General features: G+C 53.0%; 1 protein-coding gene across 9 annotated transcripts in view; it reads right to left on the bottom strand.

Annotated features, from left to right (window-relative positions):
* The window catches only part of ALPK2 (alpha kinase 2), a 117,124-nt gene that overhangs the window by 27,240 nt on the left and 63,229 nt on the right, over positions 1-26,655 (bottom strand). For 8 of the 9 annotated variants that reach the window (XR_016213957.1, XM_070050093.2, XM_070050095.2 and 5 more), the window contains exon 5: positions 3,699-6,921. Coding sequence is in view for 7 of the 9 variants with exons in the window: in XM_070050093.2 (XP_069906194.2) it covers positions 3,699-6,921 (3,223 nt within the window). In the remaining 2 variants the exon portion in view is untranslated. Of the gene's footprint in view, positions 1-3,698; positions 6,922-26,655 lie in introns of those variants that run through there. The other variant, XM_089305061.1, reaches the window with a different exon arrangement.

Genomic DNA, 26,655 nt, shown 5'->3' with positions numbered 1-26,655 from the left:
TGTTTAGTTGAAATTCGTTAGGTGAGCTCTCTAATATGAAACTGAACTAGAACTTGAAAGGTTTCTAAAAAGGGAGCGGGAGGGGATTGGGATGACGGGCAGCTGTTCTACAGGACCTGAGCCAAGGAAAGATGCTTTTAAATGACTACCAGATGATCCAGGTCAAATTGGAGCTGGGGGGCAGAGAGGAGAATAAACTCTGGGTTATCCAGGTAACAGGTCAAGCCCTCCAGACGTCAAAGGCAGTCAACAGCAAGCTCTTTGTGCAATAGTAGGAGCACTCCCTGGTCTCCCTGACCCTCGCAGGCCTCACTGAAGAACACACAGCCCAGGACACTGGAGTGATGTCTGCCTCCACTCTCCCCGGCAGGAGAGAGGAGGCCGCTTGAATGAAACAGGACCCCTTCCAGCTCCAGTGATAAAAGCAGATGTGCCACAATAGCCAAGACCTGGAACCAACCTAAATGCCCATCAACGGTAGACTGGATAAAGAAATTATGGGATATGTATTCTTTAGAATACTATACCGCAGTAAGAAACAACGAAATCCAGTCATTTGCAACAAAATGGAGGAATCTGGAACACATCATGCTGAGTGAAGTAAGCCAGTCCCAAAGGGACAAATACCATATGTTCTCCCTGATCGGTGACAACTGACTCAACACCAAAAAGGAAACCTCCTGAAGTGAAATGGACACTATGAGAAATGGTGACTTGATCAGCATAGCTCTGACTGCTAATGGACAACTTAATACATTATCCCTCATAGTATTTTTTTTTGTCTGTTCTACTTAATATGACTGGTTTAATTCTGTAATTATCACACAGTTATTCTTAAGTGTTGAAAATTAACCGAAATGTGATCCCTGTTAAACATAAGAGTGGGAATAAGAGAGGGAAGAGATGTATAATTTGGGACATGCTCGGGCTGACTTGCCCCAATTGGTAGAGTTGGAAACATACCAGGGGATTCCAATTCAATCCCATCAAGGTGGCATGTGCCAATGCCATCTCACTACTCCAAGTGATCAATTTCAGTTCACAATTGATCATAATGAAAGGACTAAGAGTCAAAGGGAGCACATAAACAAGTCTAGTATCTGCTAACACCAACCGATAGAATAAATAAAGGGGAGAGTGATCCAACATGGGAAGTGAGATACTCAGCAGACTCATAGAATGGCAGATGTCCTAAATAGCACTCTGGCCTCAGAATCAGCCCTAAAGGCACTCGGATCTGGCTGAAAAGCCCATGAGAGTATTTCAGGCATGGAAAGCCAAGACACTCTGGCAAAAAGATCTCTGTGAGTGAGATCCCAGTGGAAAGAACAGGTCTTCAAAGAGGGAGGTGCCTTTCTCTGAAGGGAGGAGAGAACCTCCACTTTGACTATGACCGTGTCTAAACAAGATAAGAGTCGGAGAACTCAAGGGGCTTCCATAGCCTTGGAAACTCATAACTGGTGCATAGGGAGATTACTGATGCCATAAACAGGAGTGTCAATTGGTAAAGTCAACAACAGGAGTCACTGTGCACTTACTCCTCATGTAGGATCTCGGTCCTTAACGTGCTGTACACTGAGGCTTAATGCTATAACGAGTACTCAAACAGTATATTTCACTTTGTGTTTCTATGGGGGTGCAAACGACTGAAATCTTTACTTAATGTACACTAAACTGATCTTCTGTAAAAAAAAAAAAAAAAAAAAAAAAAAAGAAAGAAATTTTCAATTCCCAACTTGACTCTCACTGGGATTAAACATGACAATAGGTCTGATCTGATTTCATCATCATTTTAAAAAAATCATCTATTATTTTTCACTTTATGTTTCTGTGTGGGAGCAAACTGTTGAAATACTTACTTAAGGTATACTAAGCTGATCTTCTGTATATTAAGATAATCGAAAATGAATCTTGATGTGAATGGAAGGGGAGAGGGAGTGGGAAAGGGGAGGGTTGTTGGTGGGAGGGACGGTATGGGGGGGGAAGCCATTGTAACCCATGAGTCGTACTTTGGAAATTTATATTCATTAAATAAAAGATAAAAAAAAAAAAACAAACAAACAAACAAAAAAAAAAACAGATGTGCCAGGCAAATGTGCGATTAGCGAGGGCAGCCACTGGGGGGCAGCACAGACATTGGAACAAGAGGATGGACACCTTGGCCAAGAGGGCAGCATAATTTGGTTGGTGTGAATTACTGGAAGCGTGGTGTCGGTGTTTCACAAACAAAGCACAGTAACACAAGAGCGCAGCACGACACAGCACGTCACACCCGCGGCCACATCAGCAAGCATCAACGTGAGCCTCAAATCCCACTCTAGTGAAACAGCGGTGCGTGAAGCTGTCCTTGTCGCTAGGATGACAGCGTGAGTTTGTAGCAGTGAACTCTCGGCCCAGGAAGTGACAGTGGGCTGGTTGGGGAACAACTCCTTGAGCCAGGCTGTAGCTGAGACTAGCATTGTCATGGGAGCCCAGAGCATAATCAAGAACAGAAAATAGCCCAAGTGCTAATTGGTGCAAAACCATCTCAGTGCACTTGGCCCCACTGGCATTTGTCTAGGCTGAGACTGGGTGCAGCTGCACAGTCTGGGACCCTGAGTCCAGGTGTTGGCCAAGTCCCCTCCTAGTCTGGGCCATGGCCTTGAGGACGGCACTCACAGCCCCCAGTCTTCACAGGTGCCTCAGTGTTCCTCAGGCTGCTGTAACTTGATGGATGTCTTGGACACACACAAACTTGGGGGAAGGAGGAGAGGGCATAAAATGGGCAGGAGAACTGAATGATGGACTTGGAGACCAGAGCCTGGCTCAGGTAAGGGCCTCGGGGCTTTGGGAAGGAGCCCTGTTTGTGTGACAGAGGTGGACACAGAGCCCAAGTTCAGGTGGAGCTGGAAGCGTCACTGATGCCCCTTCAAATGCAGAGGGAGACCAGCAGAAAGCCCTGAGGAGCGTGGGGTTGCCGTGGGATGGGAAAGGAGCTCTAAAGTCACGGGGGCTGAAATCCAGTCCCTGGAGGAGTTTGGGCCTGCAACAGTTCTCTAGGCAAAGCAGGGGGCGCTGCCGTGATGTGAGCTTTTGAGGGTCAAGTGGTCTGAAACCTGAGACCAAGACCCCAGAGGAGGTTAAGCTCAGATAACGGTGAGGGTGAGCTGGACACAGAATTTATCCTGAAGTGTGGAAGAAGAGCCAAGGTTTCATTAAGCCATTTTAAAGGAAAATGGACAATTACAGAGGAGATTCCCAAATTATGCTGAAATATTTTTTTCTGTAAATCCTGCTTCGTGTGCTATTTGATTATACGAATTCGCTGCATTGATTGGTGCTTCTGTTTATCTTTCTTAAATAGATATTTTTTAAAAGGCTAATTAAACAGAAGGCACCATAATCACACTCCCTCCATCAAATGGACTTGCAAGCAGACTTTCAGGGGCAGGTCTTCTTCCAGGTCTCCTGGAATGTGTTAGGAAGTAGATTCCTGAACACACACACCCCTCCCCACACACAAGAGCTCACAGGGTGCCGGGGTGGGTGGGCCACCAGCTGTTTGAGAACCAGGAGCCCAGAGGGGCCACTCACATGGCCATGGCCGGAGCACCAGTGACCCCCAGTGGACACTCCCCTTAATTGCAAGGGATTCAAGAAATAGGAACCTCACAGCTGGTCTTACAAACCCAAACCTTACCCAAGCATCAGAGCCTCACCTTTGCCTTCTCTCTTGCAAGGTGGCGTTTTGGGGTGCCTCTCCTCATCTGCGCATGGTAACGATGTTTCTGGCTTAGGGATCTTTTTAAGAAAGCTCGTGGTCTTCCTGGCGTTTTCCTTCTCTTCCAACCTCAGTCGCAGGGCTGCCACGCGGGACAGGATTTTCTTCTTTACTCCCTCAGCTAAGTGTCCACTTGCGGGGACCTCTTGCTTCTTCTTGCCCTCGCCTGCTCCAGGCCCTGCCGCTGGGGCTGCCGGGCCTCTGGCTGGCTGTGCTGCCATGGGGATGCACTTCTCCCTCGACTTCGTCCCTCTGCTCAGGCTGCAGCCCTTCTGAGTCGAGGTCTGCAGTAACTTAAGGGCTTTCTCTGGCTCCCATTCTCTTGGAATGGGTGCCAAGGTCATTTCTGGGGAGCCGGATGAGCTTGGGGGTTTGCTTTCCCCAGTCTGAAGTGCCTTCATGTTCGGTTCTTCAATGCTACGGCTCCTGGAGAGGTGTGTGATGTTTCTTTCTGGAGAGGAAGCACGAGGGGACGGCGTGAAGTCTCTGGAAGGCAGCACGTGTCTCTCGGGCTCCTTCTCGATGGCTCCTTTTCCCTTTGCGTCAGAAAACACACGTTGCTCACCCAAGTCATTCACAGGGATGTCCTGGTTCTGACCTGTGAGGTTGTGAGTCTCAAGCCCAACAGGTGCAGGTGCCGGTGCTGCAGGACAGCTGGACAGAGGTGGAGCGGGGAGGCTGTGCTCCGCGTTGCCCACTTCCTGGGTTTGGCTTAGGCTGCTTCCCCTGGGAACTGTTTCTCTGCAGTGGTCAGGACGTGGGACTGGCCCAGTGGTGGGAGTGACTGTTGCACCTGCCTGGTCGTGTTCATCCTGTCTCTCGCTGTACTCTTGGTCTTGGCTGATTTCTCTCCCTTCCTGGGGACATGGACTTTGCAGAAGAGCAGGTTGGACGCCCGCTCTCTGACCCAAATGTCCATCGTTCCCCTGTCCCGTGGCCCCCTGGGTGGCTTCGGAAGGCTCTGGCTTCTCAACCCGGGTGCGCTCCACGGCAGCTGTGACATCCGTGGGATCCACAGAGGACTCCAGGATGCCCGGGCAGCTCAGCAGCCTTTTAAACGAGATGGGGCGCGCCAGCTCAAATTGGGTTTCCTGGGGGTCCTTACTCGCATTCCTGACACGTTCTTTCCCCCCAGTTTCGGAAGTCTCTGACAGCAAATCCCCGACGGATAACTCCGTCTCGTCTATGGGGTCCACTGAGGACTCCAGCAGCCCGGCCTGGCTCAGAGACTGGGAAGAGAGACTGCTCCAGTGTGTGCTGGAGGCGGGCCGTCCGCCTCTGCGCGTCTCTCCGCTGTCTGCAAGGGCCAGATGAGACTGATCCTGAGGACGGCGCATCGCCGATGCTGCGGTTTCCAGGCCGTCCGGGTCCGACGGGGCACCGCTCGCCTTTAGAGCATCAGATACAGCCCAGCTGTGGTCAGGAATTTGGGGACTAACATCTGACGCCTTGTACTCAGAATCTGCCGCTTGTCTTGGTGGCCAGATCTCTGACAGAGGAGCCTCGAGCGTAATAATCTTCAGCTTTCTGCCTGCTTCCCAGCCTCCTAGTCCAGTCTCCTTAGGTATGTCCAGGAGGATCTCGGAGAGAGACGGAATGGCGCTCAGAGCCTGACTGTCTGTGGCCACAATGGCTTCAGTCACCACGGAGCCGCTCGTACCCAGGCCCGGGCTCTGCCTGCCTTCTTCCCTGGAGTTTGCTGGGACGTGGTCCAGGGGCACCGAGGGTGCTCCCTCCTGGGCAGCAGACGTGGTGGGCAGGCTTCCGCGGAAGTCATGGGCAGAGAGCGAACCCTGGAGGGACAAGTGGTCCTGCTTGCCTCTCCACTGTGTTTCACCTCCTCCGTCTTGGCACTCCTCTCCAAGGCGCCTGTTGACTGCCGTGTCCGCAGACTGGCTAGCGATCTGAAGAGGGGGATTGCTGCAGAGACCCTCGCCCGCTGGGAGCTGGGCCACACACCCCTGACGTCCTGGGGCCCTGGGTACCACGCAAGGCCGCTCTTTTGTCGATTCATTTGTGGGACCCCTTACAGCGGGGCCTGGTTGCCCATGGGAGACTCTTGGGCCCTTCTGGGCACCATCTGCGTGGCTGTTCTCAGCGATGGACATGGCTCGGTATTTGGCCACGTGGGCTTCTGTAGCCACAGTAGCAACTGATGGATCCTCCATCTTCCCTGTCCCCTGGAGACACTCAACGCTGGTGGGCAATGCTGGGGACTTCCCCTGAGGCTGATCCATGCTTGGACTGTGACTGGCCAGTGTGTCTGGGGCACCTCCTGCTTTAAACCGCACCCAGGAGTTGTCCTGAGAAAAAAGGAACTGTGTTGCTTCGAGGACTTGCCAATTCCCAGGGCTTGGCTCCTCCTGGACAGCCTGCACCGTGGAGGCCAAGGTGGAGGTGGAATTCCCCACCCCGGCTGGCTTGTCCTCTGCGTCAGCTTCGCTGTTCTCGCGTGAGATGGTCCAGGTGAAAGTACTGATGAAAACAGGGGATGTTTCGCATGTAGTCCGGAGAGGCTCGGGGCCTTGTGCTTGAGAAAAAACACCCGGCGTCTTGTCCTCAGGAGAACGTAAATCACGCTCTTCACTTTGACCTTCAGCCAGCTTGGAGCCCATGGAGCACATTTCTTGAGGCACGTATGTATCAACTGAGGCTCCAACAGGAGAACCCGTGGTATCACAACGTGTTCCTTGGTCACCAGCTTCAAAGCACTCTGTCACACACACTGTTCCTCTGTCCCTTGAGCCATCACACATGGTTTCCAAGGTGTGGGCAGTATCCGTGGGTTTGGGTTCAGGGCCAGCAACAGAGAGAGAGGTGTGCTGCCTGTGGGCAGTGCTGGGGTCCCTGGGGAGACAAGCTGAGAATGTACCCAGGGACGTGCTTCCTTCACTGACTGCTGGGGTGCTCAGCACATGTTCTAGGTCTTTCCAGAAGCCTCTGGGTGTGTTCTCTTCTTTTCCTGCCTGCTGTGGGCCCTGAGTGCAGCTTTGTGCCTCCAGGAGTTGAGCCAGTGATGAGTTTTCCCTGTGGATTCCTTCTGAGTTGGGGGAGGAGTTTGCTGTGGTCCCAGTGAACGGAGCCTCCTGCCCACCAGGCACTGAGGAAGCTGGCATCTGGCAGAGAGAGGTTCTCTCCCCGGGCATGTCCTGTGTTTGCACCTGGGAAGATGAAAAATGATGTGAATAGCATTGCTCTGGGAGAGCCCACAACAGGACACAATGCGGGCCCTAGAGTGTAAATCCTTGGTATCAGGAATGGTGGGCGGGAGAGGGGCAGGAAACCCTGTGAAGCACTGGCTGCTCGCTGGTTGCTTCCTGAGCAGCTGCACATTTCAGCAACTCTCAGCTCCGGGAGACCCTTGGTCAAGGGTCAAGTTCACCATCATAAGCAAAACGCTTCCCAACCATCATCATTTATTTAATGATTTCCCTCTCTCTGTCTTTGTCTCTGTCCGTGTCTCTCCCTCTCCCCTCTCCCCTCTCCCCTCTCCCCTCTCCCCTCTCCCCTCTCCCCTCTCCCCTCTCCCCTCTCCCCTTTTCCCTCTCCCCTCTCCCTCCCAAATGTCCTGGGGCAGACAACCACCACCAGGAGAGGTAGGGGATTCAGGACTTCTCAGGGTCTTGGAGAGGGGGAGAGGAAGGAAGGTGGGGGTGCAACTTTACATTCTAGGGCCTGAGCCTGTCATGGTTGTCTGAGTGTTGGATGACACTGGATGTCGTTGAAGGAAGAACAAGCTCTTAAATCATTGTCTTTTGAAACTTTTAGCTCTTTTACTATTTCAAAATAAAACTGTGTCTAGCCAGAGACAGGAACTGGTGCTAATTGTTAGCAAGCGACTCAGTCTCTTGCCCCAGTCCCCTGCTTCGGAGTAGCCCCATTCAAACACGCAGAGCGCCTAGGGCTGGCCTTGGAGAGAAGGGAGGGTGGGGTCTCCCTCTCCCTGTATGACCACGTAAAGCTGGGACGCTCGTGTGCACCATGCAGCTCCAAGGTCCTCAGGCTTATTTCCGTGGGCTGTGGTCTGGCTGCCTTTTGGTCAATCCCTGTACATATTATCAGCAGGAGCCAGGACAGCAGCCCCCCACTTCTTTTTCTGTGCGCCCCCCAGGCAATTTGCCACCTGTCTGAATGCATTGTGTGTTGCTGGAACCACGTACCCGAGGCAGGTACATTGTAAAGCAGAGAGACTTTGTGAGCACATAATCTTGAGCACCCAGGGCCTCGCGCTGGCATCTGCTCACCCGGTGGTGGGGGGAAGGGTGGCCTCATGGCTGCTTCACAACACAGCAGAAAAACAGCGGGAGAGTGGGGAAAACCAGACTTGCTGCTTTCTGAGAAGCTGCTCTTGATGGAATCTATTTCCAAGATACCCAACTCACTCTGCAAAACCAACCTTAATCCCTCCCCAAGGGCGAATGGGACGCAGTCACCTCCCACTACCCCCCACCAAGGGTTCCACTACCTCAGTGTCTCACCCTGCGGACCAAAGCCTCCCACACTTGGAAGCTCTGGGGAACTCACGCAAACCACGTCCAAAACAGCACTGCCAGGCAGTTGCCTTTTGTATTTTCCTTTTAAGCTACTCTGAAGGTCCATTTGTTTCAGAGTTCATTGGCCTAAATATGCTAATTGAACAAGAACCCATTCAACAACTTCCGAATGCCTCCGATACGTTAGGACGTGTCCAGGCAATGGGCTAGGATGGGCGAGTCTGCAACAAGCACCCTTTGTGTTGTGTTTAAGACCTGCTGCAAAGAGCAGCACATGGTAGTGGCCTAATTAGCATCTGTTGAAGGCGTGAATAAATGAATGAACCACATGCCATTCACACCGCTCTACCGAACGTCTCCCATTAAACCTGCTTATTTGACAGGTTGTGGACTTCTGTCTGCTCCTGACTTGGGACAGTCCTATTTTAACTGAGACTTTAGCCAAGAGCACCCCTGGCTCACATCCTGGTCTTTCAAAAAAAAAAAAAAAAAAGAGAGAAAAATGTATTTAATCTCTTTCTGTATCCATTTTTCTTCTGCATCATTTTTAAATGGAAAAGGGAAAACAAAAAAGATGATTTCTGGGAACTACTGCTCTGCCCATGTAGCACAGGTTCTGGTCCCAAGAGGAAAGTGTGCACTTGGCAAACTGTTCCCTTTTTTGAAAACCTTCTATTTCCCAGAAATCATCTTTCCCTTTTCCATTGTAACATGATGGGTCCGGTTTTTTACATTTATTTTGATTTTTTTAAGATTTTATTTATTTATTTGAGAGGTAGAGTTACAGACAGAGGGAGAGGAGACCAAGAGAGAGGTCTTCCATCTGCTGGTTCACTCCCCAAATGGCTGCAATGGCTGGAGCTGCACCAATCCGAAGCTAGCAGCCAGTAGCTTCTTCCAGGTCTCCCACACGGGTGCAGGGGTCCAAAGACTTGGGCCATGTTCCACTGCCTCCCAGGCCACAGCAGAGAGTTGGATTGGAAGAGGAGCAGCAGGGACTGGAACCGGCACCCATGTGGGAGTAGTAACCTATTGTGTCATAGCACCGGCCTCCAGATTTTTTTTTTATAATGAACTACAGCATAAGCCCCAGTGAATCGTTTGTTTGTTTGTTTGTTATTTGAAAGGCAGAGCAACAGAGAAAGAGAGAGACAGCTCTTCCATCCACTGGGTCACTCAGCAACGGCTGAGACAGGGCCAGGACAAAGCCAGGAGCCTTGCGCTGTGTCTGAGTCTCCCACATGGGTGGTAGGCGGCCAGGCACGTGGGCCCATCCTCTGCTGCCTTCCCAGGCGCATTAGCAGGAAGCTGGACTGGAAGCGTGGTAGCTGGGAACCAGCACTCTGACATGGGATGCTGGTGTCGCAAGTGGCAGCTTCACCTTCGTGCCACAATGCCAGCCCCCAGCGTGCTGGATTTGTAAACTCGTGCAGCTCCCCGGAGAGCCTGGAGGGGCGTGGAGACGCTGCCTCCCCAAACCTCCACAGCCCCTCTCATGGGCCTTTCCACCGGGGCAGAATTTCCATGCACTCTGTCAGTTTTTTATTTGAAGGTCTTGCTGTCATCAGAGTGTCATTCAATACCAACAGACATTTAGAGAGAAGCTTCCATGTGTGGAATTCTCTGCTAGGCACTGGGCAATGTTTTCCCAGGGCTCCAGTTAACGAGCTGCTATAATGCTTAAGATGTACAAAGGGGTGGAGCCTAATTATTCATTCAGCCATTAATGGTGACAACCGTGTCCACAGAGTGGGGGAGATACTAACATCTGGAGCGATGACACAGGATGAGTGTATTCTGAGCGGGATGAGTTTGGCCATTGGAATCTGTAATCGTAGGGTCATCGTGCCTTGATTTACAACACTGTCATGTTCCTATTAAGGCGTTTTTACTTCTTCCCACTCTTCCTTGTAAAATGAAACATGACTTTAAAACATCCTACTGAAGCCCCACACATAAAGGCTTATGTTGGATCCTTGACCACATAAATTCATTTGACATTTTTGAAATATTTATTCATTTATTTGACAAAATGACAGAGTGAGAGAAAGAGGGAGAGACACAGACAGACAGATATCACTGGTCACCCCCAAATGGCTGTAATGGCCAGGTTTGGTCCAGACTGAAGCCAGGGCCTAGAACTCCATTGGAGTCTCCCACATGGGCAGGAGGTACCCGAGTACTTGGATCGCCATCTACTGCTTTCCTGGATGCATTAGTAGAGAGTTGATTTGGAAACAGAGCAGCTAAGACTCAAACCGGTGCTCCAATATGGGATTCCAGCATTGTGGGAAGCGGCTTAACCAGTTGTGCCACAAGGGCTGGCCCCTCCTTCAGCAAACATTTAGTGAGCCTCTACCGTGTCTCAGGCAGTGTTTAAGCACCTAGGAAACATCAGTGGACTTGACAAGTTGGCCTTTGAAAGTTCTGTCCAAGCAACAAACCATGCAGTTGGCCCACTGCTGATGTGAAATTCTATAGAGTTGACTTGAACCAATGGGATTGCTTTCCGCAAGTGGTATGTTTAGCGGTCTGGAACGTGTTTGCAAGGGCCTGTGGCAGCGGTTCCAAGAGCAGGCTGGGAGGTTTTCGCTCAGCTCACACAAAAAGGGGAACCACAGGCTTGCACCTCTCACATGAGTCAGACCTTTCTTTTAGGAGTAGACCTCTTGGTGAAGTCATTACGAAAGAGCTCCAGCCAGTGACTCCCACTGCTGGCCTGCGCTCATCACAGGGGGAGTGGTGAGTTCTGGGAGGGGAGGGTTCACTGGGTGGGAATTGTTCTTATTCAGGTATAGAGAAGGAATGTGTAGGGCCCTTGAAGGAAGCCCAGGCATTGCCCGTTGTGTGTGTGTTTGGAGGACTGGCAACCTGGGTCTGTAGCCCACCTAGATCTGATGCAGCGCACGACCCTGGGGTCACCTCTTCCGCCTCTCTGACCCTCTGTCTCCTCCCCTCAGGTTAACCACATGCGTGTCAGCACTGCCCTGCCCAGTGCCTGCTGCCCAGAAGGCACGCACTGTTCTTTGTGAGAAATAAATAAATAAATGAAAAAGGCTGAGCTTAGACCAAGAGGAAACGGAGAGTGCTGGTGAGCAGAGCCACAAAGCTGGAGACCTCGCCAGGGCTGTCTCACTTGACCCCTAAAACAGATCTGAAGTAGAGATACTGTTGTGGCTTCTTTGCCAGGGAAGGGCTCGCCTGGCGCGGGCAGACACAGGAACCAAGTGGCAGGTTACGGAAGGGGCGTCTGATGTGGCGGATTGCTAACTGTGGCAAAGACTTCTGGAAGGCCTGAGAGTCCGCCCCTATGATCCTGAGGGAAGGTGCTTGGGAAGTGTTGAGATCCAGCTGGGGAAGGTACGGTTAGGCCGCCAGAAGGCAGGGACATTGGCTAGTTCAGCCGGGCCAGCGCTGATTGGGGGATCCCTCCATGAGGTGGGGATCTGGGTGCAGGTGATAGGCCGGCATCACACAGGTGGCACGGGCAGCAGGGGTGTCGAGGCCCTGGAGGGCAGAGGTGAGGCTGTCACACTCTGTGTGCGATGAGAGGGGGACTGCAGAGGGAGCACTTGCTCTCCGAGCCCTGGGCATCGGGTATATGAGGGCACCTTCGAAGGCTTGTGGGAAGATTGAATTAAAACATGAGTTTGAGCCGGCGCCGTGGCTCAATAGGCTAATCCTCCACCTTGCGGCGCCGGCACACCGTGTTCTAGTCCCGGTTGGGGCGCCGGATTCTGTCCCGGTTGCCCCTCTTCCAGGCCAGCTCTCTGCTATGGCCAGGGAGTGCAGTGGAGGATGGCCCAGGTGCTTGGGCCCTGCACCCCATGGGAGACCAGGAAAAGCACCTGGCTCCTGGCTCCTGCCAGGATCAGCGCGGTGCGCCGGCTGCAGCGGCGGCCATTGGAGGGTGAACCAACGGCAAAGGAAGACCTTTCTCTCTCTGTCTCTCTCTCTCACTGTCCACTCTGCCTGTCAAAAAAAAAAAAAACAAAAAAACAAAAAACAAAAAACATGAGTTTGGAGGTGGCATTGTGGCACAGTAGGTTAAGGGCCTGCTTTTGCCGCTGACATCCCATACCTGTACCAGTTCGAGTCCCAGCTATTCTGCTTCCAATCCAGCTCCCTGCTAATGCACCTGGGAAGGAAGTGGAAGATGGCCAAGTACTTGAGCCCCTGCCACCCACATGGGGGACCCAGAGGGAGTTCCTGGTTCCTGGCTTCAACTTAGCCCAGCCACAGCAGTTGAGGCCATTTGAGGAGCAAACCAGCTCCTCTGTCTCTGTCTCTGTCTTTCCTTCTCTCTGTCACTCTGCCTTTTAGATAAATAAATAAATCTTAACACAAGAAAACTCTGAGCTTTACTTTGGTGCAAACAAAAAAACCTATGAACTACAAGAAAAACTACACACAGATTTCAAAAATCACTTTTCACCAAAATAAACTCTGAATTCCATTTTTCTACAAACTGTTTGAAATCCCCTCACATAGGCCACACAGAAACTTGGAGGAGAAGGCAGGAGGCCTTAGGAGCAGGGAAGCCATGCGGGTGCCAGTTCCACGTAGAGAGGCCAGCAGGAAGGACAGGCTCTGGCCTGGAGTCTGGGCCGGGCTCCGTGGCGCTGAAATGATCAGAATCTGCATCCCGCTACGGGATCTGCCGGTGCCCTCCACTGAGAAAGCATAGCACGCTGCTCCCTCTGCTGGATCCAACGGATCCGTGGTCACGGAGCGGCCACTGCTGGGTGCACTCGGAGCAGAGAGGTGTTAGCTGAGAACTGAGCATGAGATCAGTGGGATCCAGGGGCCAGAGCCCCACCCCCAGGGCCCTGCAGCCAACAGCACAGGCAGGATTCAAGTTTGGTTGGAAGCAGCTCCCTTTCCAATCCAGTTTTTCTGGACACACCCTGTCCTGCTAAGGGCTGAGAACCGCCCTTCATCTGAACCCAGGACTTCTGGGTGTAGGACGGGAGGTGAGGCACATCTGAAATGCAGCGTGAGCACCTGCTGGCGCTAAGGGCAGGGACTCTGCTACTCACATGTGAGCCTCCGGACCCCAGCACGGGGAAGGGACCAGAGAACTTTGCTGAATGGATAAACACGGGAACGGACACCAGCAGGGGAAACAGCGAGCCGAGCTGAGTTGCAGTATAAACTCCTTTTTGAGAGCAGCATCAAGCTTGAAAACTCGCACTCAGTGTGCACGTTTTCTCCAACGGAAACCCTTCTCGCCGAGCCTCTGATCCCACGATACTTTGTTTGCATAGGTTGACTTTGCCTGAAATCTTTTCTTTTTTAAAGATTTATTTTATTATTTGAAAGGCTGTGTTACAGAGAGACAGAGAATCTTTCATCTACTAATCCACTCCCCAAACGACCACCATGGCCGGGCTGAAACTGGGAGCCACTTCTTCCTGATCTCCCACTTGAGTGCAGGGGCCCAAGCACTTGGGACATCTTCCGCTGCTTCCCCAGGCCATTGGCAAGGAGCTGGTTGGAAGTGAAGCAGCCGAGACTTGAATCAGAGTCCACATGGGATGCTGGGGCCACAGGCAGTAGCTTTACCCGCTACGCCACAGCACTGGCCCCTTGGGTTGGCTTTCCCAAAAGCCCTGCCTCCTAAGTGTGCCCGCCATGGATCTAACAGGCACACTGCCTGTCGCTCCCCCTCTTCGTGGAGGAACGACACAGGACCCTGCCTAGGCTTCCTATCCGAGTCACGGCACCATTATGTCGCTCCCCCTCTTCATGGAGGAACGACACTAAACCTTGCCTAGGCTTCATATCCGAGTCACGGCACCATTATGCCTCCTAGGCTTCCTATCCGAGTCACGGCACCATTATGTCGCTCCCCCTCTTCACGGAGGAACAACACAGGACCCTGCGCTGTTCTTTTGTCTGCTCGGCCCTCCCCGGGTTTGCTGCTGGTTCTTCCTGGGTTGGCTACCGTCCCTTCCACCTCCGTGGAAGGGCGGTTCCCCCTGCCACTTTCCCCACTTCCGCAGGGGAGCGGCACACCGCCGGCCGGCTTTCTCGGGGGCTGCACAGGTGTTCCTTCAGATAGATGTTCCTGGTGCATGTTGTCTCTCTCCTCCTTGATAGTCCTCTTCCACCAATCCCAACTCTGCTACCCACACGCCGAGTACGCTGCTCTCCTCCAATTAGGAGCAGGTCCTGCTGTTTATTGGTTGAACTGGAGGCAGCTGTGTAGAAGCTGTTTCCTCCTCTCCCAGCGCCATATTGTGGGAGAGCAGATGCATAGAATAAGTCTTAATTCCAGTAACAGTCTAGTCCGAGTTGCTCCCCACAACTGCCTCCTTGTCCACTCCCCTGATGGTCCAGGTTCTACTCATCATCAGTGACAGTGTCTTGGATGCCACCAAAGCACTTGACAATAATTCAAATCACTTACAATAGAAGGTGGCGTGAGATAAGCCCTTTCTCCTCTAGTAGTTTATCAACACAGTTGAAGAGACAAAATGTATGTGAGAAAGATAAATAAGGAATCTTGACAAGTTTTGCCAATGACCACAGGGATAGAACTTAACCAAGTGGACAGAGGGTAGAAAGGTTACCACTGGTCATCCTCTTCCTCTACCAGCACTGTTCCTCCAACAATAGGACCCCGCATTGCAGAAGCCAGAGCCGCACTCTTACATTACGTGAGTCAATCGTGAGAATTCATGGATAGTGCCCTGCACCCCAGCCACTGAGGTCTCTACTGATGCCAGTGCACAGGTGGCAGACGCTGTGGGCTGCCAAACAGTGTCCCAAAGCCCTTCCTCTCTCGTTTCCTCCAGCTCAGGAGGCTGCACAGTCAGCCACATGTCTGCCAGCCTCCTGCAGAGCTGGGTGGGCACAAGGCGTCTATCGGGTTGGTGAGATAGGCCAGGGATACCACCAAGGGACTTCTGGGGAAGCTTTGCTTTCTTCGCGTAAAGTACTGCTGTGGCCCATTTTCTGTTGCTATAATAAAATACCCGAGGCTGTCTGATGTATAGAGAACAGGGGTGTATTTGCCTCATGGCTCTGGAAGCTGGGAGGCACAGGAGCCTGGCACCCCATCTGCTTGATTTCAGGTGAGGGCCTTCTTGGTGCGTGAAAACATGGCCCATGGGAAGGCAGAGCAAACAAGCTCACTCAGGGCCTCTTCCTCTTATCAAGCCACATATGGCGTCCTGGGGACCCCAGCCTCAGAACCTCATGTAAACCCAATCACCTCCTAGAGCTCACCCCCACCCCACCCCCCACAAATAACGATTCTCGTTTGACTTTGGGGATTGAGTTTCCAGCACTTGCAATTCCAGGCCACACCTTCAAACCACAGCAGGTACAGCCTGGTGGGTACCTTGCCCACCGCCCACCCCCCTTCCTTTCATCACAGTGAGATGCTTGGTGTTCCCACTAGCAATCTTCCAGGCCTGGGGCAGCCAGCCCAAGAAGGAAAAGCCAACACACTATGAGGTGGAGCAGAGAGAGAGAAGGAAGTCGGGAGCCGTAGGCATCCCAGAACTACCGAGACCATCTACCACCACATGTCTTGCAAACAACAAAGCTCTTTATGCTTTCACGGCTACTCTTTGGCTCTTCTGTTAGCTGCAGCTTAAAGCATCCTACAGGATGCAAGAGAAAAGCGTATGAGGCCCACCCTATGGAGGCGCTGGGCGGTTCCTGGTACAGATTAGCCTGAAGGACACAGGGCCACAAAGAGCAAGCAGTGTGGCTCCCAGAAAAGGGCTCAAGGGGCCGGGAAAAATGCCAAGGGATCAAAAGGGCCTGAGGCAAGGTGAACTTGAAGTAGAGGCGGGGAGGGGGAGTGGGGAAATACGAGAAGATGGATCACCAAGGAGAGGCCATGGTTAGAACCAGGCAGACACCTCGGGCCAGCAGAGCCAAGCCGCTCTGGCCCTTGCTTCAGCCGGGCACCACTTCCACTGCCAAGGTGTCCTACCATGGGCTAACTCTCTTTCTCCAACTCCTGTTTTTCTTGCTTTCGTGTTCTTTTGATGTTCTTCCTTCCTTCTCTGAACCTGGTACAAACAGCACTGTGTCCTACAGGGGTTGTCTACGCATCATCAGTTTCCCCCTGCGGCTCCAGGAATCTTTACGTGAGACCTCCCCCACGCCTCTCCCATGCTGGGCGGTGGCAGCCGCGCCCACAGCTAACCTTTCTAAATATCTGCTGAGCCCATCACCACAGGCACCGCGGCACTGGGCCATTCGTCACCCGATAGATCAAATCCATACCACCTGGGGCTCCGAAACTGAAAATAGACGGCCCAGGCCCCAGCCAAAGAAAGCTTAAGACAAACCAGAATATTTCAGGAACTTGAGTTTATTTTTAGGAGTTGTCTCGCTGCCCAGAACCAAGTTTCACTTAAAGGCTTCGAATGTGAATGCGATAATGTGGAGGACTATGCCCTACTTAATACTCAGATGAAACCCCCCAGCCTGAAACCTGATCCCAACACCTCGTCATTTGAAGGGCTCCTCTTCATCCCGTTCCCTCCTTGGAGGCAAGAAGTCCTCAACCACCTGCTATGACAAGTCTGTCCTGATTTCTTGAGAAAGACCCAGGGTTGGTAAAATACCATCTGGATCTTGTGTTGGGAGAGGGCTGGGTTTCTATGACTCCCACCGTCTCAGGCTCAGGGGCGCGGTGCGTTGATCAGGGGCTCTACCTGGGAGCAGGGTGGGAGTGGCAGGGTCCCAGGGCATGAACCAGGAGCCCCACGTGTAGATGGCGCATCTCAAGGGCGCGAGGCGAGTAGTAGTGGGACCATTAACACTGTTAATCCCCGAGCCCAGCACAACCCTTACCACATGTCAGGCTTGGTTCTGAGGAGGAATACACCGACTCTCCAGTCAAACCGTCTCAGGAGCAGCCGTCTTCCTCTCCTGTGAGGCTTTGACAGGACATGAGGGGACACCCTTGTTTCTACAGAGTGCAGTTGGGAGACTCAGAGACCTAAGAAAAGACAGACTGTGCAGGCAACAGTTCTTCCTGAATTCTACTCGGTGGTTCAGAGTGGTCTTTGGAGTTCTGCTGGTGCTCTGGTGTCTTGGTGAGAGCAGGACATGGATGGAGGAGGGCTATGGAAAAGGGATGTGGCACTAGAGAACCACGCGTGGTCCTGGGCCTGCTCTACACGGAGAGCGGCTTTGGAGAAGCCAGAATTGCGAGGCTGTCGCCCACGGGAAAGTGAGAGGGTCGAGGGTCGCTCTCATTTCTTGGTCCCCACTGGTGCTGGTGTTCAGTGGCCTGCTGCCCGGTAAGCAGCAGGAGCGCGGACTTGGGGCTTCACCCTCGCCCTTCCATTGGAGCCAGCTGTCCCTTTGGCTCCTAACACTTTGAGGTCTGATGGTCCCTACGGAGTATGGGAGTTGGCAGGGGAAAGGATACAGCATGTCCCTGTATTCAGACTGATGGAGGAGGAGCCCTGGGGACCCCAGAGAGGCAGGAAGGATCAGCGGGCTGGGAACAGGGCTCCACACAGCGGTGCTCCCGGCATCCTGGTGCTTCCCCGTCCCTCCCCGCTCGCTCTCCTTCTCCCTCCTCGGTGAATTAACTGCCCTGCCCTTCCAGGCACTGGGCCTCATTGTCGTCCCACAGGCCTGAGGCCAATTCTAGAGGCTGGTCCATACCAACGGACAGTGTCACAGCCACAGAAAGGCCAGTGGTCACTGGCTCCAATGTCGCTGCTAACACTTGGTGGGATACAGAGCCCTTGGAGGAATGAGGACAGTCATAGCTACATCCCAGAAAACCTCACTTTAGTCACACTATGTTGTTTACAATCTCAGGGGGGCTCCAGACCCCCTGGGCCCCTGGGTGCCCTCCTCAGCACCCACAGAGCCTCAGAACAAATCCCTGTGGGAGGCCATGGGCCGGGGTGAGCAAATGGTGTTGTTTACGTGCCACAGCCTGAAACTTCACTGCAGATTTCAGACTGGATAATAAGAGGAAAAATTAAATCGTAGGTTCTAGGAGAGTATTTTCAAATCAATATCACTCTTTACAGTTTCTAGAATTTGTGAGCAAAATCAAAACCAAGGTAGTGGCAATTACCGTACTGCACTGACAATAATACGCCATACAGAACAGGTTCTTGTAAGCTTCAGAGACAGGAAATACTTGTCACAGTTGCTACCCCAGCCCTTTGCCTACTAGGCGTGGGCTTCAAAGCACACAGCGAGGACGGCTTGTGGCACTCGGAAAATCTGAATATAAACATAAATAGTAGTCATGCCGCCTACTTCCACGGTTCGTCCCCAAAGGATGGGGAGCACGTGCAGTTTTGGGCTTGATGGTCCCCATCCATCTCCTGAGCCTCCTCTTATAAGTCTGCAGGAGAGCTGTGTCCTCAGGGCTGGCTTCGCCCTCTGCAGAATGTGCCCCTCGCCATCACCCGGGGTAACAGTAACCCAATTCTATCCAGAGACCACTCTTTCAGCGGAAGAAACCCAATTTCCCGGGACATTGAGATCCACGAGAGGAAGGGCAGGATCAGCCTTGTTCTTGTTCTCCTTGTTTGTACATGACACACAGTAGGTGCCCAGGAGGACAGAGGAAGGCTGTGCCACCTCCGTGTCTCTTCCCTCTGTGTTGAGGCTGAACTTTCCCATCAGGAGATTGCCAAAAGCTCTGTGCTGTGGTTAACAGGCAGCGTCTCCTGAACTCAGCTGTTCTTCATCACTGACTTACCCTGCTCTTCCCAGGACCCAAACCAAGGCCTTATGTTCCTTTTTGAGTCGAGAGAGAAGCATCTTTTATTTTTAACCATGAGCAACTGACATTTCAAATATGTACCCCCACCCCAAGACATCAGTGTGACTGCCCCAGCCAGAGCTGGGTAGCAGGCGCTAAGGACGGTGATGTCCAATGGGCACAGAGCTGTAAAATTGCCCTGTGCACCTGCAGGAATAAGTCTAAAGCACGTGTACCGTAAAGACAAGGGGACTCAAAGGTAGGACGAGAGGTGGGGAGGACCACGGTGCAGAAAAGACTGGAAATTCAGGGACTGTGTTGTCTGCATCCATGAAATTAGCTTCCCTGGTAGGTATACAGGAAAGCGATAATTGACAGAGAAGCTTCTGGGGAGTGGAGGCTGGTGGGAAAAGTTGAGAACTGAGGAAGAAAGCAGATGTCTCGGGGTCCATGCTTCGGATCTGAGGTAGGGCGGCCAAGCATATAGGGCCCTCGCGTTGAGTGGTTTACAAATGCACACGCCTCCCGCCTCAGGTGTGCACGTCATGTCGCTGCAATTCCTTTGCAGCCTGCCCCCATCCCATGCAGGGGCTTGGGGATGAATAGAGAATGAGAAAACTTTGTCTCTGACAGTCCTGCTGCCCTTGAGCCTCCTTTAGGGGCTGCTCAGCCCTCTGGGGGCTGCTGCCCCTGCCCCTGCCCCTGCTCCTTGGGAAGGTGGTCTCTGTGCACCCCCAAGGGGCTGGCGAGGAGACACTGTCTCCCCATTCCCAAGAGAGAATTGAGGAAACTCTCCTGTCCTAGGGGTTTCCCTTAACTTGTCTTCCTGGCACTGGGAAAAGTGCAGTTAGGACTCGAATGCCCCCTGGCCTGACTCTGTCTCTGTCGGCTCCCTCCTCCCAGGGTCTCTCGACGGGGAGGGCGCCCACCAGCCCAACTCCCACACATGCTTGCTTTCTGACTGAGCGGAGATAGGACTGACCCAACACAAAAGGAATTTAGAGAACCCCTCTCTCTGCTGAATCCAAACCAAAACCCTGCCCCTGAGCTCCTGGGGAAGAAGTTCCTGGAGGCAGAAATGGGAAAAGAAATTATTTCTGTGGATTCCTCGGTACCCCGTTGGCAGCTGCATATGTCTCCTAGGGCTGTGGGAACAAAGATCACACACCGGGCCACTTAGAATCCAGTGCACTTCGTACTTGCCTGTCTTAGCTGCGGAGCCCAGCAGTCTGAATTCACGGTGGCCCCAGGGGCGCGCTCCCCGTGAAGGGGCCAGGAGAGGGACCTCGCTTGCTTCTTCTGGCCCTAGTGGCTCCTGGCCACCACTGCCTGACCTTGACTCATAACCGCCTCACTCCTGACTCCACCTCTGTCTTCCCGAGGCCGCATTCCCTCTGTGTGTGTGTGTCTCCGTCTCTTCTTAGACCCCAGTGCCTGCATTTAGGGCCCATTGTAACCCACTACAACCCCCTTCTAACATCTGCAAAGATCTTGGCTTTATTTAAATAAGGTCGGGTTTAGAGGTTCCAGGTGGACATAGATTTGGGGGGGGGACCCTACTCAACCCACACAGCCACCCCCCTCTTTTCCCAGCATGCTCTACTATCCTCCCTCCCCATGGCCTCGGCACTGGATGGGTGGTGTGGACGTGGGAATAGAAAGGTCTAGAAGGACCTTCTAGCAGCAGGATACGCACAGGGGGGTTGACTCTCTGCTGGAGATTATGCGTGTTTATAAGGTGAACAAAGCTTGCCCAGAGCGTGGAATTCAGGGCAACCCAGGGGGGTTTATCTCCTCCCCATCCCTGACTCCAGCCTAGCCTTTCGGGGCCTGCAATCCACTCGGGGCACATTGATATAAAGATAAGCACATCTGTGATTGGAGAAGAGAGGCAGTGCCTGCAGAGCCCCTTGCACTGTCGGATGTAGACCCTGAACCAGATTTGGAGTGGCTCTCTGGCTGGTCGTCTTCCTGCCCAACCCCTCAGTTTGATGGTAAACGTGAAGCACTTGTTTTTAAACCATTGCTTAAAAAAAAAAATGCCCCAAATCTCTACACACAGTATCAAAATACCTGTGCTGACTCAGAAGGATAATTTGTCATACCTCAGCAGAAAGGGGAACTTACAGCATTTGCAATTTTGCCTCCTGCCCCAGCTCTGCAGATGACAGTCCACAGCAGGGGCGGGGGAATGCGAGTTTTCAGGTTTCCGTCTCACCTCTTTAACTCAGTTCCGTTCAGCCCATGTTGATGGGCAGCGTGTTTGTCCTGAGCATTCAAAGATGAATCAGACCCAGCTCACAGAATAACATCCCGGCTGGGAAAAGAAATGACTACACCGTACAGTAAACACCACACAGCTATGGGAGAAGCTCATTCTGCTTCAGGGAAGAGGAGGAGGGGGGTGCACATCTGGGAAAGTTACAGAATTCATTCATTTGCTGCTTGTGCAGTTACACCTACTCATTCCTTCATTCCTTCACTCGACAAATACTCACTGAGCCCCCTCTGTGTCCCAGGCCTGGTCCTGGGCTCGGGTCGAAGTCCCTGTCTCCTGGGAACATACATTCTGTGCAGGGAGGTGCTCCAGACTGAGAGCCAGTGGCTCTCCAGCAAGGAGAGAAGGTCGCCAGTGAGCTATCACTATGTCCGGAGGAGGTCAGGGGGCCTGGACCACAGTGGGGGTGAAAGGCCAGGAGTGGCTTGAATTGTGTCCCCCCCCCAAAAGATGCTTCCACGTCCTAACCCCTGGTATGCCCGAACGTGACCCTGTTTGGATACAGGGCTTTGCAGATGTAGTCACGTTAGGATGGGGCCATGCTGGATTAGAGTGGGCCCTAAGCCCATGACTGGTTTTTTTTTTTTTTTTTTTTTTTTTTTTTTTAATCAGAAGAAGGGACTCTGAACACAGAGGCAGATGGAGTGAGGCCGAGTGATGATGGTGGCAGAGACTTGGGTGATGCAGCTCCAAGCAAAAAGAAGCCAAGGGTTGCTGGCCACTCGAGGGACTAGGATTGACAGGCACAGGCTGACATGGGGGCTGCAGGCTCAGAATGTATCACAGACCACCCAGAGTCCAGCCCAGGGAGTCGCACAGTCAGTAGCCTCTCTGGGGACTGAAGATGCTTGCTGTGGTACTTGACACACAAGTGACGACATAAGGGCTTCATCCACCTGTGTGCTGTCAGCTGTCCTCTGAGCTACGGCGGGGCTGATCGTCCACCTCGGTCATCGGTGTGCAGGTTCACCAGGCAGGTCTGGGTGAAGATGACGGCAGGATGCCGGTGCTGAACCAGGAGTGCAGAAAATCATACATGCCCGTGGTCTGATAGCCAGGGCCCGGGGGAGAGCATGAGGGCTCTGTGGCTGTGATGGGCTCCAGGGTTCACCCCACTCTCCCTGACCCCCGGCTGCACCCTGAACCTTGTTCCTCCAGCCCCGGTCATCAACATCCCCGAGTGGGCACGAGCCTAGAGGTGCTCCTGCTCCTGGCTGTGGGACTGCTTCTCCTAGGATCCAGCCTGGGGGCCCCTTGGTCCGTGTCTCTGCCATCTTGATTGGTCCTTCGGGTCAGCCACAGACCACAGGCCTCTGTGTCCTCCCTTGTCTCACACGTGCAGAGACCTGAAGGATCCGGCTAGGAGCCTGGCTGGTCTAGATGGTCTCCATGGTTGGAACGAGCCCACACGTGTGTCACAGTTCCGTAGGGGGCGATCCTAGCACAGCTCACTCCGAGAGTATGGGAACTTCAAAGCAGTGTAGAAAGCTAGAGATTCAAGGTGATCCAAGCCTTATTGCAGAGAAGATATTTGGAGGCTCCTGGGAGAAGCCAGCCATGATTTTCCCAGCTTCCTCCTGCCCTGGCCCCTCTTGATGAAGGCAACTGGGCCGGCAGGAGCAGCCTGAGGGGTAACAGCAGGTTACTTAGGGACTGGCCCGCTCCTGCTGCTTTGTGCCTTTGACCTTCTCTAAGTTCCAGTCTGTTCACATCTTTACAAGCCAGTCCTCTGAGTTTCGGAGTCCTCTGGACGGTGCAGCACCCTCGCCATGTTGAGGGCCAGGTTCAGATGTGAGAGCAGCATCCGCAGCAGCAGCGGGGGATGGGGTGCAGCTCAGTCTGCAGGCCACGTCTGCCCTCCAGCAAACTCCAAGCCCCTCCCGGCCTCCCAGGGGCCCGCCCCTCGGACATCTGGCAGGGGTGGGGGGATCAGGTGCTCATCCCTCTCCCCTCTGCGTGACTTGATGGGCATCACACCAGAGCAGCTTCTTCTGTCCCTGTTCAAGCAGATGGAGGGGGGCTCTCCCTCACTGCCTCCACGAGGGGATGGAACGGGGAGGAAGGAACCCGCCTGCGGTCCAGACTCTTGGGCATCAAGACTTCCAATCCTGGGGGGCTTTTGAGGATTTTCTGGACAGTTATTTAGATCCAGAGAGCACTGACGCCATCTGTAAGGTCAGGTCCCTCCTGACTCGGGACCTGCTTTTCCGTCTGTCTAGCTGGTCGCCAGCTGGTTTGTCACAGCGCGAGTGTCTGCGGGTTGCGTGGCTCCCTCTAGGGTAAGCTTTCTGAGGGCTGGGCCTTCCTTGCTCAAGGCTGCATCCCTGGTACCTAGAAAGGGACCTAGAAAGGGACCTAGTCCTTAGGAGGGATTCAGTACATCTTTGTTGGAAAGGAGCGCTTGGACCGGAGGCCTGAAGGGGCTCTGATGTCTGCCGCTGAGAGAGGAAGGCGGTGACGGCGATTAGACCAGAGCTGGGGTCGTCTCTGCTCCCAGCTTCCAGGATCACACGGCTGCCCAGAAGGCACAGACTGCAGAGGCGTGGCTGGGTGGCACCCTGCAAGCTTCGAGGCCCTGATGCAGCACGGGAAGGGAGGAGGGAGCTGCCCGGCCTGAGGTCCCGGGAGTCAGGGCCACGGTCAGCTCCCAGCAGTGAGCCCAGTGGGCCGACAGTACAAGGAGACTCGTGGGCTCTTGGCAGGCCCTGCAGGACAAGGGACGAGGACTTCTGAAAGACTCAGGTGAACGTGCACCACAGTCTGCAAGATGTGTGGCTCCAGATGGCACCAGGGAGTGACAGGGACATTCCGTATGGCTGTGTGTTGGGCTGAGCGTCAGTGCAGCGATGGCCGTGTGCTGGTACGATTCACACTTGTCTATGTTTCTCACTAATGATGGGGAGAGCCACGAAGGTATTGTACATCTGTATATAAGGCGAACCAAGGATTTGGGCCCAGTGATTTCTTTGGGGGCTGGGAGGAGGTATTCCAAGGTATTTATAGAAATGTGGTATTTGCTAGTATTTGGCTAGGTTTTTCCTTACTCCCTAGGCCAGTGATGATACCCTACCAAGTTCTGGTTCCCGCCTTTCTCTCTCTCTCTTTTTTTAAAAAAGATTTATTTATTTATTTGAAAGGCAGAGTTCAGAGAGAGAGATCTTCCATCCTCTGGTTCACTCCCCAAATATCCACAATAGCCGGAACTGGACCAATCCAAAGCCAGGAGCCAGGAGCTTCATCTGGGTCACTTATGTGGGTGCAGGGGTCCAAAATATTTGAGCCATCCCCTGCTGCTTTCCCAGTCATATTAGCAGGGAGCTAGCTGGCTCAGAAGTGGAGCAGCCAGGACTTAAACTGGTGTCCATGTGGGATGCCAGCATTGCAGGTGGTGACTTTACCAGCTATGCTTCAGTGCCAGCCCCTCCCCCACCTTTCTAATATTACCATCTGTATGCACCATGTTCCAGTCACACTGACCCTTACCCCCCCCAACATGACAGCACTTCAGAAATTTCACGAAAAAAAAAAAAACTGAAAGGTAAGTTTATTCTGGTACAGAGTAAATCTTGAAATCTGTGCATACAAGAGGCCTCTAAAAGGTTCACGGACGAGGGCAGGCATTTGGCACAGTGGTTAAGATGCCACTGAGATGCCCTCATCCTGATCAGAGTACCTGGGTTCAAATCTCCACTTCCAATCCAGCTTCCTGCTAAAAAACAAACAAAACAAAACAAAAACACACACACACACACACACACACACCCCCTGAGAGGCAGCAGGTCCTTACCACCCACAGATCAAATTCTGGGCTCCTGGCTTCATGCTGGCCCGTCCCCAGCTGTTGCAGACATTATGGGAATGAACTAGTGGATGGGAGATCCATGCTTATCTCTCTCCTCTTCACTGCCTTTCAAAAAAAAATTTGTGAAAAAATGTATACTATGAAAAAACTATGTATGGAGTTCAAAAAATTGGGCAGCAAAATAAGCATCATTTAATTTCATTTTTTCCTTGAACTTTTTGAGACACCTTTATATATTCCACTGAGCCAATTACGACTAACACGGCACTCTTAACTACGGCCAATTACACTGCAGGCTTCCCCGTCCAGCGTAAGCTAATTGGCCCAGAGTTTCTTCCTGTGATGCCTTCTTAGTGGTTACATTCACTTGCTAGACGGATAGGGAAGTGATTAACCTGAACTCCTTTAAAACTTACATTAAATGCACAATCTCATGGGCACAGCCCTGAGCTTCAGATCACACCTGGAGTCCCAGAGTGGCTGAGCCCAGTCACTTGCCAGCCACTGTCCCGTCAACGTATAACAAGACAAGCACCTGCTAGCTCAGCTCACGCCAAGCTGCCTGGAGGAAAGGAACGCGCACACCTGGCTCTGAGCAGTGTCATTTTCACCAGGATCGTCTAGGCACCCAAGGGTGACTGTGGGGTCCCCCTGCTCTGGAAAGGTCCACACCGACTGGGGGTCAGTGTATCCCGGGCACCTGGCGGGAAGGTGCAGACCCCCAGCGTCCCCACTGTCTCATAGTGACGCCGATGCCCGGTGTGGAGGGGAAGATCCCGTCGCTCACTCGGAGACCTTGTTCTGAGAGCAGCCCAGCCACTGGGATGGGGTTCTAACGACAAAGGCTGCGGGCTCATTTGTTTAAACCGTTCATTAGTGTATCCTGAATAGGTAACCCATTCACACACGGTACACGTGCATACACAGTAAAAGAGACCGTCGCCATCCCTTCCGCCCAGTGACTTAGTCCCCTTCCACAGCAGCAGTCGCGGTCACCCGTGAGTTTATTTTAGTTCCAACGAGAGCTCAAGGAACTCAGACCTAAAATGGAATCCGGGAAGCAATTCCATGTCGTGGCTGCAGATGAGGGCCCGGCGTCAGGCAGACTCTGTTCAGAGCAAGGCTCCTCCACTTCCCAGCCCAGAGCCTGGATAAGAATAGGACTTATCTCCTGGGGCGGTGGAGATAGCGAAATGAGCAGAGGGCTTAGCACAGCCCTAGCACCTATTTCCACTGAAAGCATGTCAGACAAGATCGGGGATGGGGGGACTGAGTGTGCATGTGTGTGTGCGCGCGCCTGAGTGTGTGGAGGGCACATGGCACTCTTTCTGGGGGAAGCTCTAAGCCTTTGTGCCTCAAAGCATAGCCACCGGAAATCCCTGGGAGTTGGTGAGACACACTGCCCCTCTCCAGACCCGCAGAACCAGAGAAGCAAAGCTGCCCTTTGACAAGCTCCCCAGGAGGAGAAGCAGTGCCCAGCCCAACCAGGGACCCTCCTGGACCTGGGCCCCGGCGTCCCTGCCTCCGGGGGAGACGGTGCTGCTGTTTGTCCACTTGCTGACCCCAGCCCCGAGACTCCGCCTGATGAAAACTCGGGACACAATGTGATCCTGC

The sequence above is a fragment of the Oryctolagus cuniculus genome, chromosome 10 (genome assembly GCF_051225735.1).
Source record: "Oryctolagus cuniculus isolate XC-2025 breed Fujian yellow rabbit chromosome 10, ASM5122573v1, whole genome shotgun sequence".
NCBI classification, from domain to species: Eukaryota; Metazoa; Chordata; class Mammalia; order Lagomorpha; family Leporidae; genus Oryctolagus; species Oryctolagus cuniculus.
This window is presented reverse-complemented; position numbering and strand designations above follow the sequence as displayed.